The 17,556-nt window shown below is 36.8% G+C and overlaps 1 protein-coding gene across 4 annotated transcripts in view; it reads left to right on the top strand.

Annotated features, from left to right (window-relative positions):
- Positions 1 to 17,556, top strand: part of UPF2 (UPF2 regulator of nonsense mediated mRNA decay) — a 211,336-nt gene that overhangs the window by 12,756 nt on the left and 181,024 nt on the right. For all 4 annotated transcript variants that reach the window (XM_060006040.1, XM_060006039.1, XM_060006041.1 and 1 more), the window contains exons 4-6: positions 6,299 to 6,459; positions 16,018 to 16,215; positions 16,697 to 16,846. In XM_060006040.1, the coding sequence (XP_059862023.1) occupies positions 6,299 to 6,459; positions 16,018 to 16,215; positions 16,697 to 16,846 (509 nt within the window). The remainder of the gene's footprint in view (positions 1 to 6,298; positions 6,460 to 16,017; positions 16,216 to 16,696; positions 16,847 to 17,556) is intronic.

Genomic DNA, 17,556 nt, shown 5'->3' with positions numbered 1-17,556 from the left:
TTGAATTTATAAGCTTTTCATACTTTAAGTACAAATCTTATTTTTAAAATGCATTTGGTTAAGTGATTGATCTGGGGAATTAATATTTACACATTTAAAAGATCATTTAGTAATATTTGCCAATTTAGAATTAATAGCTTTACTTCTTGCTAAGTTTTTTTTTTTTATGTTCAGTGCTCTTTATACTTGAAATGCTTTGTACTTTGAGATATTATTCTCATTAAGGTAACATAATCTAGTATTTTTTTGGCATTTAATAAAAATCGGGTAAATAAATGATTTAAGTTTATTAGATGTAACTTGATGTTAATTGTGTAACAGTTCATTTCTAGCAGTATAGTGAAATCATGAATTCAGATATTAAGTCAGAATTCTTGCTTGAATAATTCTCAAGTGTCTTAATTTCTTTTTTTTTCCTTATTTATTGGTGGGAGTGGGGGTATGTTTCTCTTTTCAGTACTGGTGAATTATGACCTTCATGACTGCATGCTCTGTCCAACAGCAGTAAATGATTTAAAGTTTAGTAAGGAAGAAAAATGTAGGTAGAATGTAGGCTTTTCCCGTGTTAATAAAACCAGGGAGGTTTCTTTTTTTTTTTTTTGAATTTTATTTTATTTTTTTATACAGCAGGTTCTTATTAGTTATCCATTTTATACATATTAATGTATATATGTCAATCCCAGTCTCCCAATTCATCACCCGCCCTCGCCAGAGGTTTCTTTTATTATTGCAAATTCATGAGGCATTACTTTAACAGTGTTGAAATCTGAAAACACATCAACCTGAATTTAAATAGTGTTGCTTTTACCTTTCATATTCTTTCCAGATAAGTTGTACCTTGCCTTTACAGGGAGATTGTTTAATAAATTGTGTAGTAATGTTTAAGCACTATTAAAATGTTATATCACTGTGCTTTAGACTTACAGAGGCTTTAACAATTTTATAAATGCTTCAAAATTATTACCTCCTTCCAGATAATTTCTAATTCTGAGTCAAAGACTTTGACATAGTTGGTTAATAAATCTTTGGGTACAGTTATGCTTAACTATTGCTCTAGTCTCTTTTCATATAAGATTGTACAACATCTGTAACCAAATTCTAAAATGAAACCACAAGAAAATTTAAGTTCTCATGAGAATTTGATAGAGCGCTAAAGGAGACGAAAAGTGAAACCTAGTAGTTTTTCATGGGTCTGCTTCATGGTTATTTTTTCAAGATTTGGCCATGTGTTCTATGTTGTTTTGCATGACTGCATAAGAACAAAGCTAAAATGGATTTTCTGTGGTCTTTTCAAGATGTTTTTCTTTTTTAACTTGGCTAATAGAAGATCAAAATAATACTTGGCCTTGAAGTTCTTGCTTTTTCTGCAGTGAGCTCTGGCTTTTTTTTTTTTCATGAAAATACTGTTTTACATTGATATAGTGCATCAGATGTATGATTTCAATTGATCCTCACAGTACCCTTGAAAGAAATACCTGTATTTTGAAGGTGATAGATCCGATTTAGGGATTAAAGAGCTTGCCCAATGTGACTTGGATAGCAAATGATAGAATCAGGTTCTTTCCTACCTTTTCACTCTGTATTTTTCACATCTTCCATAGTACTCATTTTCATCTGCATTTAGTACTTATTTTTTTATTATTATTTTTAATGTTATATATTTTTAAAATTAATTATTTATTTTTGTCTGCATTTGGGTCTCTGTTGCTGTGCGTGGACTTTCTCTAGTCGTGGCGAGCAGGGGCTACTCTTTTTTGTTTTTTTTGTTTTTCTGTTTTTGGCTGTGTTGGGTCTTCGTTGCTGTGCGCAGGCTTTCTTTAGTTGCGGTGAGCGGGGGCTACTCTTGGTTGTGGTGCGCGGGCCTCTCATTATGGTGGCTTCTCTTGCTGCGGAGCACAAGCTCTAGGTGCGCAGGCTTCAGTAGTTGTGGCCCGTGGCTCAGTAGTTGTGGCTTGTGGGCTCTAGAGCTCAGGCTCAGTAGTTGTGGCGCATGGACTTAGTTGCTCTGTGGCATGTGGGATCTTCCCAGACCAGGGCTTGAACCTGTGTCCCTTGCATTGGCAGGCAGATTCTTAACCACTGCGCCACCAGGGAAGTCCTAAGGTGTCTAGTAAACTCATTAGCTACTCAGGACTTAACAAAGTCAAATCCAAACAAAAGAAGGACCCAAAAGAGAATATAAAACAAGAACCTCAATGTGGGAAGGCTTGCCTTTGATATGCATTTGAGAGACATCCTAATTCAAAATAAGGTACCAAGTGGATAATTTAAATTTTATTTGAGAGGCAGTATAATCCAGTAGTTATGAGAATGGACTTTGGAGCCAGACTGCTTGGGTTCAAGTTTTAGATGTCATTTACTCATTCTGTAACTTTGGGCAAGTTACCTCACATCTCTGTGCTTTGGTTTTCTCTTCTGTAAAATGGGATAACAATAGCACTCTACCTCTGAGGTACATGTGAGCAATGCAGTGAACTCATATGTGTAAAAGCATTTAATAACAGTATCTGGCACATTGTAAGTATTCAATAAATGTTAGTTCACCATTAATAGTATATTGCCTGCTCAATCCTTCAGAAAGGTTTTTGAATGAGAATTTCTCTTTGTGCCTTTTTATGATTTTGAAAATTTGTATGTTAAACTTCTTAAACTTTCATGGGTTATTTTAAAAATTAATTTTTAAAAACAATACAAAACAACAGAATAAACACTGTACAAAATAAAAGAAATAGCAAGAAAGTCAGGCAGTAACAATAAAAATGAAAAAAAATGGAAAAAAAGAAAACCGAATGTCTCAATACTAGAATTTTTTGAGGCATCTGTGGCTTTTCTTATTTATGAGATATAATGCTAGATTCCAGAATGGACTATTTGAAATTTTCTGTCAGTTTTACAATATTAAGTTAAATTAATATTAAATATAATATAAAAAACACTCCAGAAATCAAGGATTGATATACCTTAGGGGGTCCTCCCAGATAGTGATATCTCATATTTTGGGTTGAAGGAGGTCTACTTTCTTATTTTTTTTATTACAGTGAATAAGACTTGGAATTAGTTTTGTTTTCATTGCTTACTTTTCATATCTTTATGGTACTATTTCTTCCCTATTGTTCCGTGATACCAGGAGAGAGAATGAACTTGTTTATAATATATTTAACAGTGATACTCAGTTATCTCCAGTTATGACAGGGATTGGCAAACTATGGCCTGCAGGCCAGATTAGGCCCACCACTCGTTTTTGTACAGCCGGTGAGCTAAGAATGGTCTTTACTTTTTTACATGGTTCAAAAAAATCAAAAGAAGAACATTTTGTGAAATAGTAAAACTATGTGATGTTCAGACTTCAGTGTCCATAAATAAAGTTTTATTGGAGCATAGTCACACTCGTTTGTTTACATATTGTCTGTGGCTGCTTTTGTGCTATATCAGCAGAGTTGAGTAGTCGCAACAAAGACCATATGGTCTGCAAAGCTTAAAATAATTATTATCTGGCGCTTTGCAGTAAAAGTTTGCTGACCTCTGGTTTATGACAGTCTTAGAATAATGGCTTCAAAGCAGCTTTGTGTAATAGATGTGTTTCTGAAGAGATTGTAATTAAAGTGATATGTTATGAATCATATCTTTAGCTTGATTTTGCTTAGTGATATATTCCCATGGAATTTACATAAGAAATTTTGGTGAGATTTATACTGATGTACAGAAAAGGTACTCTGGTCAAAGGTGCTGTGTATATTTAGTTCCCTCATACAGGTCTAAAATTTAATCAAACTGAAAAACTTCCATATGGACTTCATAAACTTATAAAAACTGACTTATATAGTACATTAACTAGAAACTGTTTCATTTAAATTTCATTAGAACCTCTAAATGACTAGGGATTTTGAATTTTCTGGTACCGGTGATGAGTTCTTTCTTTGCTTGAAGTCTATAGTCTTATTACATGCTATAGGATTTGTCAGATGTTTAGGAAATGTATATTAAATAAATGGTCAAGGAAAAAATACATATGACTATATAAGTTTTGTGTATAACAGAACTCTTCTAATGCCATTTCATTGGTATCCTGTACTGCTTTCTGAGTGCGTAGTATAAGATTCGATTAGAAAACCAGTCAACCAAAATCTAACCGCCCTCCCCACTATTCTCATTAGACAATAACCTAAACACGTATTAATTACATAGTTAGGTAAATTAGTACTGTTAAAAGTTTAATTGTGGAATTGAGGTTTTGGGAGGACGAGGAATATCTCTGAAGCTTCAAAGTTTTAACTGGTTCCAGGAGAAATGGAAAGGAACTGAATGCATACAAAGGGACCCCTCGTAGAATTCAGTCATTTTTAATTTACCCATGCAAAGTCCCAGGCAAAACTTTGAAAGTGAAGTTGATACTGGAAAAAAGAATTCATTTTCTGTTCTGATAAAATAGTCACCACCTTGCTACAGCTTGTATGTCATAAATCCTTAGTGAATATTGTATAACCTAAACTGGGTGTATGTTCTTCAGATGACCAGAATGTCAACTTGTTAGAGAAATAAAGTTCCAGGTTCATGGTATTTTGAGATATTTTCCAATTTCGTTTCAAGCTGAAATAATTTTGCATCTTAGTTGTCATTAGAGGTTTTGAAATCCCTTGGAACTATTATCCCTTTTAACATAATTTGTTTCTGAATAAACTCAAGTTTTTATTAATTAACATTTTTCCTAATAATTGTAGAACATTTTAGAGTAGCCAGCCTTTGAGTAGTATTTATTCAAATTATTTAATTTTAATGGCTTTTTTAACTTCAAAAATGACATGACTTCTAATTAAAAGTTCTAACAAGCTCATTTAAAGTATTGTCAGTCATTTCTTTCATGGCTTGAATATTTTTAAATGCCTGGGTTTTTGCTTTAAAAAAATTCATTCATAAAACTTACTGAAAGAAACTTTGTTTTTGCCTGTAAAGTTAGTCTGAAATATATGTTTGAAGAGAGAAAGAAACTTCCTTAATGACAGTGTTGTTAGAGGAATACTTTTTAGCCTGGATTATTATGGTTAAACTATCTTGGCATTTTACTTATCTTATCTATTTGTAGAATGATATTGTCTGATGTGTATTTAAATCACAAGAAAATGAGTGAAAAATTCTCACTTTCGATCCTAATAGGCCAGATTTGGGGAAAAAAAGAATTAGATTTAATGAATAATAATTGATCTTTGTATTGATCTATCTTGTGCTTGTAAATGGGAACTACTATTCCTAAAAATAGAAAATGTTGATATTTGGAATATTGTAGCATTTAAACAAAAGTTTCTGTGGATAAGAATGGGATAAGATGGGAAACTTTGGAAATTGTTTCAAATAAGCAGGGATAAATAAGTGTAGGGATGGATTTTCTACTTCATTTTCTATAACTTTAAGGAGATAACACACACAAAACTCTCTCATTTTCTTCACTGTTCATAAGGAAACTCAAAACAAGGAATAAAAAATACTTTTAAATATTACTTTTGAAAATGACTTAATTTACAATTTATAATTGATTTTTGAAATCCATATTGTATTTGTATTAAGGTTTATAAATTTCAGATGTTACACTATTACATAAATATTTAGTTGTAGAAAAATTGGGTCCAGCTATAGACATTTCAACCATCTAAACTACTACAGTAAAATTTTTACTTTATACAATTTGAAAATTTTCATTAGTTTTACATTTCTAATTATGGGTGGCTTATTAGTGAACTGTTTGCAGAGCGCAGGAGTACTTGTGTCCTCTGCTCCTCAGGGCGGCCTGGCCTTGATTAAGTGGGTTTGCTCAGTTAATATTTGTTAAATGGATAAATAACGAGTGCTTGCACAGTAGCTTGAGAATTGACTACAAGGAAGATGTAGGCTTTTTCAAGATAATCTCGAATCAAATCATTGTGAAAGTTTAAAGATACTGATTCTTTCTATAACATGCTGTTTTTGAAAACCAACTTGTATGTCTGATGGGAATATGGCTGTAACAAAATACTAAAAATTAGTGGTATACTGTTGAATTTTATACTTCTGCAAGCATAATTGTTAATCACACTTCATGTTTTCTGAAGAACCAATGTGAAAATTTAATTGTTTAAAAAACTTTAATTGTTTAGGTGAATTTGTTGTACAAGTTTTAATTTCAGATACGTCATGAAAGTTAAGTATTAAAAATAAGTTGTTAAAGAAGATTGTGTTAATAAGCTTGTGTGATAAAGTCAAATTTTATGGAACATTCCCAATGTAATATTTGATAAGATTATCAGATTATTTCATCATTTGTTTATAGGCGTATTCTACATTCTAAAGGGGAGCTGAGCGAAGATAGACATAAACAGTATGAGGAATTTGCTATGTCTTATCAGAAGCTGCTGGCAAATTCTCAATCCTTAGCAGACCTTTTGGATGAAAATATGCCAGATCTTCCTCAAGACAAACCAACACCAGAAGGTAAGATATCCTTAAAAACAAACATTGTGATTTTTTTTAGTAGACAATAATCACTTACATCTTTAGTCTTCTCAGATGTGTAATATTTAAAATGGATGTTTTGAAAAGTCTTTAAAATTTTTTAAATGAAGAAGTAGTATTAAGACCTAATAAGAACATTGAAAATCCACTTGAAATGCTTCTCTGAATGGAAAAGGCTTTGCACTTAGAGAATAATAATTAATTCATATGATACAATAAATTTCTTCAGGTTCTTTTCTTTTTTGCGGTATGCGGACCTCTCACTGTTGTGGCCTCTCCCGTTGTGGGGCACAGGCTCTGGACATGCAGGCTCAGCGGCCATGGCTCACTGGCCTAGCCGCTCTGCAGCATGTGGGATCTTCCCGGACCGGGGCGTGGACCCGTGTCCCCTGCATTGGCAGGCGGACTCTCAACCACTGCGCCACCAGGGAAGCCCTCTTTTCTTTTTCAATAATAAATTTACTTATTTAATTTTTGGCTGTGTTGGGTCTTCGTTGCTGTGCATGGGCTTTCTCTAGTTGCAGTGAGCAGGGGCTACTCTTCATTGTGGTGCGTAGGCTTCTCATCGCGTTGGCTTCTCTTGTCGTGGAGCACGGGCTCTAGGTGCACAGTCTTCAGTAGTTGCAGCGCATGGGCTAAGTAGTTGTGGCTCACAGGCCCTAGAGCACAGGCTCAGTAGTTGTGGTGTACGAGCTTAGTTGCTCCGCGGCATGTGGGATCTTCCCGGACTAGGTCTCGAACCTGAGTCCCCTGCATTGGCAGGGGGATTCTTAACCACTGCCCCACCAGGGAAGTCCCTTCAGATTCTTTTGTAATAGATATCCTTAGATTGTGTCTAACAGGGGCCTGTCTTAAACCATACTTGGAAAGATTTACTTTATTTCTTGGATAGGTAATAAAGTGAATTGGACATTTGCGATACTAGTATTTCTGTGCTTATTTTTATTTGTAATTTAGTTTTTTGTTTTTTTTTTTTAAGGCTGAGATTCTACTTTATTTTACTTATTTTTAACATCTTTATTTGAGTATAATTGCTTTACAATGGTGTGTTAGTTTCTGTTTTATAACAAAGTGAATCAGTTATACATATACATATGTTCCCATATCTCTTCCCTCTTGCGTCTCCGTCCCTCCCACCCTCCCTATCCCACCCCTCTAGGTGGTCACAAAGCACCGAGCTGATCTCCCTGTGCTATGCGGCTACTTCCCACTAGCTATCTATTTTACGTTTGGTAGTGTATATATGTCCATGCCACTTGCTCACTTTGTCACAGCTTACCCTTCCCCCTCCCCATATCTTCAAGTCCATTCTCTAGTAAGTCTGTGTCTTTATTCCCATCTTACCCCTAGGTTCTTCATGACATTTTTTTTTTTCCTTAGATTCCATATATATGTGTTAGTATATGGTATTTGTCTTTCTGTTTCTGACTTACTTCACTCTGTATGACAGACTCTAGGTCCATCCACCTCACTACGAATAACTCAATTTCGTTTCTTTTTATGGCTGAGTAATATTCTATTGTATATATGTGCAACATCTTCTTTATCCATTCATCCGATGATGGACACTTAGGTTGCTTCCATCTCCTGGCTATTGTCAATAGAGCTGCAATGAACATTTTGGTACATGACTCTTTTTGAATTATGGTTTTCTCAGGGTATATGCCCAGTAGTGGGATGGCTGGGTCATATGGTAGTTCTATTTGTAGTTTTCTAAGGAACCTCCATACTGTTCTCCATAGTGGCTGTACCAATTCACATTCCCACCAGCAGTGCAAGAGTGTTCCCTTTTCTCCACACCCTCTCCAGCATTTATTGTTTCTAGATTTTTTGATGATGGCCATTCTGACTGGTGTGAGATGATAATCTCATTGTAGTTTTGATTTGCAATTCTCTAATGATTAATGATGTTGAGCATTCTTTCATGTGTTTGTTGGCAATCTGTATATCTTCTTTGGAGAAATGTCTGTTTAGGTCTTCTGCCCATTTTTGGATTGGGTTGTTTGTTTTTTTGTTATTGAGCTGCATGAGCTGCTTGTAAATTTTGGAGATTAATCCTTTGTCAGTTGCTTCATTTGCAAATATTGTCTCCCGTTCTGAGGGTTGTCTTTTGGTCTTGTTTATGGTTTCCTTTGCTGTGCAAAAGCTTTGAAATTTCATTAGGTCCCATTTGTTTATTTTTGTTTTTAATTTCCATTTCTCTAGGAGGTGGGTCAAAAAGGATCTTGCTGTGATTTATGTCATAGAGTGTTCTGCCTATGTTTTCCTCTAAGAGTTTTATAGTTTCTGGCCTTACATTTAGGTCTTTGATCCATTTTGAGCTTATTTTTGTGTATGGTGTTAGGGAGTGATCTAATCTCTTATAAGTGATCTTAATCACTTATTGAAGAGGCTGTCCTTTCTCCACTGTACATTCCTGCCTCCTTTATCAAAGATAAGGTGACCATATGTGCGTGGGTTTATCTCTGGCCTTTCTGTCATGTTCCATTGATCTGTATTTCTGTTTATGTGCCAGTACCATACTGTCTTGATTACTGTAGCTTTGTAGTATAGTCTGAAGTCAGGGAGCCTGATTCCTCCAGCTCCGTTTTTCATTGTCAAGATTGCTTTGGCTATTCGGGGTCTTCTGTGTTTCCATACAAATAGTGAAACTTTTTGTTCTAGTTCTGTGAAAAATGCGAGTGGTAGTTTGATAGGGATTGCATTGAATCTGTAGATTGCTTTGGGTAGTAGAGTCATTTTCACAATGTTGATTCTTCCAATCCAAGAACATGGTATATCTCTCCATCTATTTGTATCGCCTTTAATTTCTTTCATCAGTGTCTTATAATTTTCTGCATACAGGTCTTTTGTCTCCTTAGGTAGGTTTATTGCTAGATATTTTATTCTTTTTGTTGCAATGGTAAATGGGAGTGTTTTCTTAATTTCACTTTCAGATTTTTCATCATTAGTGTATAGGAATGCCAGAGATTTCTGTGGATTAATTTTGTATCCTGCTACTTTACCAAATTCATTGATTAGCTCTAGTAGTTTTCTGGTAGCATCTTTAGGATTCTCTATGTATACTATCATGTCATCTGCAAACAGTGACAGCTTTACTTCTTTTCCGATTTGGATTCCTTTTTTTTCCTTTTCTTCTCTGAGTGCTGTGGCTAAAACTTCCAAAACTATGTTGAATAAGAGTGGCTTCCCTGGTGGCGCAGTGGTTGAGAGTCCGCCTGCCGATGCAGGGGACACAGTTTCGTGTCCCGGTCTGGGAAGATCCCACGTGGCGATGAGCGGCTGGGCCCGTGAGCCATGGCTGCTGAGCCTGCGCGTCTGGAGCCTGTGCTCTGCAATGGGAGAGGCCGCAACAGTGAGAGGCCTGCGTACCGCAAAAAAAAAAAAAAAGAAGAAGAGTGCTGGGAGTGGGCAACCTGGTCTTGTTCCTGATCTTAGTGGAAGTGGTTTCAGTTTTTCACCATTGAGGATGATGTTGGCTGTGGGTTTGTCATATATGGCCTTTATTATGTTGAGGAAAGTTCCCTCTATGCCTACTTTCTGCAGAGTTTTTATCATAAATCGGTGTTGAATTTTGTCGAAAGCTTTCTCTGCATCTATTGAGATGATCATATGGTTTTTCTCCTTCAGTTTGTTAATATGGTTTATCACGTTGATTGATTTGCGTATGTTGAAGAATCCTTGCGTTCCTGGAATAAACCCCACTTGATCATGGTGTATGATCCTTTTAATGTGCTGTTGGATTCTCTTTGCTAGTATTTTGTTGAGCATTTTTGCATCTATGTTCATCAGTGATATTGGCCTGTAGTTTTCTTTCTTTGTGACATCTTTGTCTGGTTTTGGTATCAGGGTGATGGCGGCCTCGTAGAATGAGTTTGGGAGTGTTCCTCCCTCTGCTATATTTTGGAAGAGTTTGAGAAGGATAGGTGTTAGCTCTTCTCTAAATGTTTGATAGAATTCGCCTGTGAAGCCATCTGGTCCTGGGCTTTTGTTTGTTGGAAGATTTTTAATCACAGTTTCAATTTCAGTGCTTGTGATTGGTCTGTTCATATTTTCTGTTTCTTCCTGATTCAGTCTTGGCAGGTTGTGCTTTTCTAAGAATTTGTCCATTTCTTCCAGATTGTCCATTTTGTTGGCATAGAGTTGCTTGTAGTAATCTCTCATGATCTTTTGCATTTCTGCAGTGTCAGTTGTTACTTCTCCTTTTTCATTTCTAATTCTATTGATTTGAGTCTTCTCCCTTTTTTTCTTGATGAGTCTGGCTAATGGTTTATCAATTTTGTTTATCTTCTCAAAGAACCAGCTTTTAGTTTTATTGATCTTTGCTCTCGTTTCCTTCATTTCTTTTTCATTTATTTCTGATCTGATCTTTATGATTTCTTTCCTTCTGCTAACTTTGGGGTTTTTTGGTTCTTCTTTCTCTAATTGCTTTAGGTGCAAGGTTAGGTTGTTTATTCGAGATGTTTCCTGTTTCTTAAGGTAGGATTGTATTGCTATAAACTTCCCTCTTCGAATTGCTTTTGCTGCATCCCATAGGTTTTGGGTTGTTGTGTCTCCATTGTCATTTGTTTCTAGGTATTTTTTTATTTCCTCTTTGATTTCTTCAGTGATCACTTCATTATTAAGTAGGGTATTGTTTAGCCTCCATGTGTTTGTATTTTTTACAGATCTTTTCCTGTAATTGATATCTAGTCTCATAGTGTTGTGGTCGGAAAAGATACTTGATACAATTTCAATTTTCTTAAATTTTCCAAGGCTTAATTTGTGACCCAAGGTATGATCTATCCTGGAGAATGTTCCATGAGCACTTGAGAAAAATGTGTATTCTGTTGTTTTTGGATGGAATGTCCTATAAATATCAATTAAGTGCATCTTGTTTAATGTATCATTTAAAGCTTGTGTTTCCTTATTTATTTTCATTTTGTATGATCTGTCCATTGGTGAAAGTGGGGTGTTAATGTCCCCTACTATGATTGTGTTACTGTCGATTTCCCCTGTATGGCTATTAGTATTTGCCTTATGTATTGAGGTGCTCCTATGTTGGCTGCATAAATATTTACAATTGTTATATCTTCTTCTTGGATTGATCCCTTAATCATTATGTAGTGTCCTTCTTTGTCTCTTGTAATAGTCTTTATTTTAAAGTCTATTTTGTCTAATATGAGAATTGCTACTCCAGCTTTCTTTTGATTTCCATTTGCATGGAATATCTTTTTCCGTCCCCTCACTTTCAGTCTGTATGTGTCCCTAGGTCTGAAGTGGGTCTCTTGTAGACAGCATATATATGGGTCTTGTTTTTGTATCCGTTCACCCAGTGTATGTCTTTTGGTGGGAGCATTTAATCCATTTACATTTAAGGTAATTATCGATATGTATGTTCCCGTTCCCATTTTCTTAATTGTTTTGGGTTTGTTATTGTAGGTCTTTTCCTTCTCTTGTGTTTCTTGCCTAGAGAAGTTCCTTTAACATTTGTTGTAAAGCTGGTTTGGTGGTGCTGAACTCTCTCAGCTTTTGTTTGTCTGTAAAGGTTTTAATTTCTCCATCAAATCTGAATGAGATCCTTGCTGGGTAGAGTAATCTTGGTTGTAGGTTCTTCTCCTTCATCACTTTAAATATGTCCTGCCAGTCCCTTCTGGCTTGCAGAATTTCTGCTGAAAGATCAGCTGTTAACCTTATGGGGATTCCCTTGTGTGGTATTTTTCCCTTGCTGCTTATAATATGTTTTCTTTAATTTTTGATTGACTAATATGTGTCTTGGCGTGTTTCTCCTTGGATTTATCTTGTATGTGACTCTCTGTGCTTCCTGGACTTGATTAACTATTTCCTTTCCCATATTAGGGAAGTTTTCAACTGTAATCTCTTCAAATATTTTCTCAGTCCCTTTCTTTTTCTCTTCTTCTTCTGGGACCCCTATAATTCAAATATTGGTGCGTTTAATGTTGTCCCAGAGGTCTCTGAGACTGTCCTCAGTTCTTTTCATTCTTTTTTCTTTATTCTGCTCGGCAGTAGTTATTTCCACTATTTTATCTTCCAGGTCAGTTATCCGTTCTTCTGCCTCAGTTATTCTGCTATTGATCCCTTTTAGAGTATTTTTAATTTTATTTATTGTGTTGTTTATCGTTGCTTGTTTCCTCTTTAGTACTTCTAGGTCCTTGTTAAATGTTTCTTGCATTTTCTCTATTCTATTTCCAAGATTTTGGATCATCTTTACTATCATTATTCTGAATTCTTTTTCAGGTAAACTGCCTATTTCCTCTTCATTTGTTAGGTCTGGTGGGTTTTTATCTTGCTCCTTCATCTGCTGTGTGTTTTTCTGTCTTCTCATTTTGCTTATCTTACTGTGTTTGGGGTCTCCTTTTTGCAGGCTGCAGGTTCATAGTTCCCGTAGTTTTTGGTGTGTGACCCCAGTCGCTAAGGTTGGTTCAGTGGGTTGTGTAAGCTTCCTGGTGGAGGGGACTAGTGCCTGTGTTCTGGTGGATGAGGCTGGATCTTGTCTTTCTGTTGGGCAGGTCCACGTCTGGTGGTGTGTTTTGGGGTGTCTGTGGCCTTATGATTTTAGGCAGCCTCTGTGCTAATGGATGGGGTTGTGTTCCTGTCTTGCTAGTTGTTTGGCATAGGGTGTCCAGCACTGTAGCTTCCTGGTCGTTGAGTGAAGCTGGGTGTTGGTGTTGAGATGGAGATCTCTGGGAGATTTTCACCGTTTGATATTACGTGGCGCTGAGAGGTCTCTTGTGGACCAGTGTCCTGAAGTTGGCTCTCCCACGTCAGAGGCACAGCACTGACTCCTGGTTGCAGCACCAAGAGCGTTTCATCCACATGCCTGCTAGTGTTGGAGGGTCTCCTGCAGAGGTGGGGGGTGGCTGTGGCTCACCGTGGGGACTAGGACACTGGCAGCAGAAGTTCTGGGAGGTACTCGTTGGTGTGAGCCATCCCAGAGTCTGCCATTAGCCCCACCAAAGAGCCCAGGTAGGCTCCAGTGTTGGGTTGCCTCAGGCCAAACAACCAAGGTAATTTAGTTGTTTTGCATGGTATATTATATTAAATTGTTACTTAGAACTAAAGCCTACTTTGCAGTTTTATAAAGTAAATTGTTTATCATTTTGTAAGATGAGTTACTTTCCATATTATTTCTAAGGTGTTTTAGACTTCCTTTTTGTTAAGGCTCCTAATATACTATTCTAACATATCACAAAAACTACTTGAAAAATTACTTTCCGTAGATAAATGTTAATACATTATTAATCTTAAAACTATCTGAAAATCCTATTTACTTAAAAATCTAAGAGTGAAATATTTGTAAAGTGTCCTTTTATAATACAAGAAGGTGTTTTGTATTTTACATCCTCAATAAGAAAATACCTGTTGTGTACTGTGAATACATTTATGGTCCTTCCTTGGTATCTGCAGGGGATTGGTTCCAGGACCTCCAATGATGCTCAAGTCCCTCATATAAAATGGCTTAGTATTTGCATATAATCTGCACACGTCCTCCCATATACTTTAAATCATCATGTAGATTACATATAATACCTAATACCATGTAAATGTAAATACTGTGTAACAAAGTTGACAAAGTTCTGCCATCATTTTAATTTTTTATTTAAAATAAATAAATTTATTTATTTATTTATTTTTGGCTGCGTTGGGTCTTTGTTGCTACACGTGGGCTTTCTGGTTGCGGGGAGCGGGAGCTACTCTTAGTTGCGGTGCAGGGGCTTCTCGTTGCGGTGGCTTCTCTTGTTGCGGAGCATGGGCTCTAGGCATGTGGGCTTCAGTAGTTGTGGCACGTGGGCTCAGTAGTTGTGGCTCGCAGGCTCCAGAGCACAGGCTTAGTAGTTGTGGTGCACAGGCTTAGTTGCTCCGCAGCATGTGGGATCTTCCCGGACCAGGGCTCGAACCCGTGTCTCCTGCATTGGCAGGCAGATTCTTTTTTTTTTTTGCGGTACTCGGGCCTCTCACTGTTGTGGCCTCTCCCGTTGCAGAGCACAGGCTCCGGACGTGCAGGCTCTGGATGCGCAGGCTCAGTGGCCATGGCCCCTGGGCCCAGCCGCTCCGCGGCATGTGGGATCTTCCCAGACCGGGGCACGAACCCGTGTCCCCTGCATCGGCAGGCGGACTCTCAACCACTGTGCCACCAGGGAAGCCCCAAAACATCCTTTTAGTTTTTTTTTTAAATTTTTTTATTTTTGGGGGGTCATGCTCTGCATCATGCAGGATTTTAGTTCCCCAGCCAGGGATCAAACCCCTGCCCCCTGCATTGAGAGCACAGAGTCTTAACCACTGGACCACCAGGGAATTCGGCAGGCAGATTCTTAACCACTGCACCACCAGGGAAGTCCCTCTCAGGATTTTTTTGTTTTGTTTTGTTTTTGTTTTTAATTCTGGTTTCTGCTCTGTTAGATTCTTTTTTAAAAAAATAATTAATTGCTTAATTTTCGGCTGCATTGGGTGTTCGTTGCTGCTCTTGGGCTTTTCTCTAGTTGCAGCGAGCGGGGACTACTCTTCCTTGCGGTGCACGGGCTTCTCATTGCGGTGGCTTCTCTTGTTGCGGAGCATGGGCTCTAGGTGCACGCGTTTCAGTAGTTGTGGCACGCGGGCTTTAGAGCGCAGGCTCAGTAGTTGTGGCGCACAGACTTAGTTGCTCTGCGGCATGTGGGATCTTCCTGGACCAGGGCTCGAACCCTTGTCTCCTGCATTGGCAGGAGGATTCTTAACCCCTGCACCACCAAGGAACCCCTCAGGGTGAATTTTAATCTGCAGGATCATTCTCTAGTTTGGAGAGATGTACAGTGAGGATAGATAAAATCATGAATGGTCTCATGATCATGAAGTAGGAAATTAGTTACTTTTAATGTTCTGAGTTTAAGAAAGTATAGTTGTATGTAAGGTAGACTGTGTGTGTGTGTGTGTGTGTGTGTCTGTGTGTGTGTGTTATACATGGTTTTCCACTCTCTACTGAAATATCTATATATTTCCTCATCATTCCTTCCCTTCCTTTCCAGTTATTTATCAATTGACCATTTATGGCAATCTGTCTTATACCAAGTAAATACCAAAAGGAGGGTTGCTTCTTAAGGGTTTATGGTAAGATACCAAAAGGAGTGTTACTTCTTAAGGGTTTATGGTAAGATAAACCATAAACTTGTGATGATAATTATGATATAAATTGTACAGAGGGTTGCAAGTCTTAAAACAATGCTTCATAGGGGAGGTGGGACTTTAAGCTGGATGTTTAGGAATGACCAGGCTTATATATTTCTTACATTGGTTTTAAGTTTTATGAAGGTGGGCGTAATATATCAAATAGCTACTTAATCTCATATCAGTTGCTTAAAACATTTAAGAGAAAAGCATCTTTATCCTATGCTTTCCTCTTGTCTGTCCTGGTTTAGAGCTTTACTTAAAACACAGTTTGTGATTTTCTGGTAAAGATTGTTACATGAACAGTTCAGAGTGCTTGTGGATTGAAGAAGCATCTGTTAATCAAAGCATTCAAGGTTTATTGGTTTTAATTCCTTGTGATTTACTTTATTGTAGAGCATGGGCCTGGAATTGATATATTTACACCTGGTAAACCTGGAGAATATGACTTGGAAGGTGGTATATGGGAGGATGAAGATGCTCGGAATTTTTATGAGAACCTCATTGATTTGAAAGCTTTTGTTCCAGCCATCTTGTTTAAAGATAATGAAAAAAGTTGTCAGAGTAAAGAGTCCAACAAGGATGATTACAAAGGTAAGTGCTGGAGGACAAATTTTTTTATATTGAAGTGCTACAAAGATTAGTTTCAAAATAATATTTGTAAATTTTTTTTATTTACTAGTTTTGTAATACGAACATTGAGTCACTAGATTAAATGAATGACAGAATAATATGGACATCTTAATTAATTTGAGTTCACTTTATCTAATCAGCTTTATCTTCCCCTCATCTTTACCACAGCTCCTCATGCCATGTATGTCTCCATCAATTCATCAATCCATCCATCTGTTCATTTCTTCAGTGAACAGATGGCATACAGAATCAAAGAAGTTATGGTCTTTGTTCTCAGTGAACATAATGTATTTTAAAAAATCTGAATATGTCAAATTTCTTGCCAGGTATAAATGTAGATTCTAAGACAAACGATGCAGATTTTGTGAGTCTTTGTAGTTTTTGCAGCAGGATTTCAATATGACTTTTAATTCAGAGGTACTGATTCTTTGATTTCAAACAGAGGCAAAGGAACCTAAGGATAATAAGGAGGTATCAAGTCCTGACGATTTGGAGCTTGAGTTGGAGAACCTAGAGATTAATGATGACACTTTGGAGCTAGAGGGTGGAGATGAAGGTGAAGATCTTACAAAGAAACTTCTTGATGAGCAAGGTAAACACTTTTGCCAAAAATTTTAATTTTTGACTAGTTGTTTTTTTTTTAAACGTCTGTTTTATTTTATTTATTTTTGGCCACGCTCTGCAACTTGTGGGATGTTAGTTCCCTGACCAGCGATTGAACCCGGTCCCTCGGCAGTGAGAGCACGGAGTCCTAAACGCTGGACTGCCGGGGAATTCCCAAGTTTTGATTAGTGTTTCTACACAAAGCCCTCGCCTGAGAATATGGGTCTTTACTCTTTTATTCCTTGTTTTCCTGTTGTTTCTAGGCTATCACTTTTTTGGAATTTGATTTGGAACAGAAATACTGCATGTCCTACATTATGTGACTACAAACTTTAGTGATAATCTGAATGTTAATATATATTTCTTACACTTCTCTACTACTTGTATTCTAATGCTGATATAATGTTTACAGTCTTAACATAAGTGTATTTGAAAGTTGAGAGTTAAAAAGACAGTTAGTATATCAGTTCATCTGTGGTAATTTTATCTTTATAATTGAGTAATGTTTTATATTTAGTAATAAAATTATCACATTGTTAATTATTTCCTGAATACTTCCCATCAAGTTTCTTTATTAGTTAGGATTTTTTATTAGAAAGATACCTTCTGTCAGTATTGCCTGTCTCTCTATGGGCTTCATTGTTTCCTACTGCAGATTCTGTTTATCCATGTCATGAAGGGAGTGAGGCATGGCTGGAG

Source organism: Delphinus delphis, chromosome 2 (assembly GCF_949987515.2).
Source record: "Delphinus delphis chromosome 2, mDelDel1.2, whole genome shotgun sequence".
Taxonomy (NCBI): Eukaryota; Metazoa; Chordata; class Mammalia; order Artiodactyla; family Delphinidae; genus Delphinus; species Delphinus delphis.
This window is presented reverse-complemented; position numbering and strand designations above follow the sequence as displayed.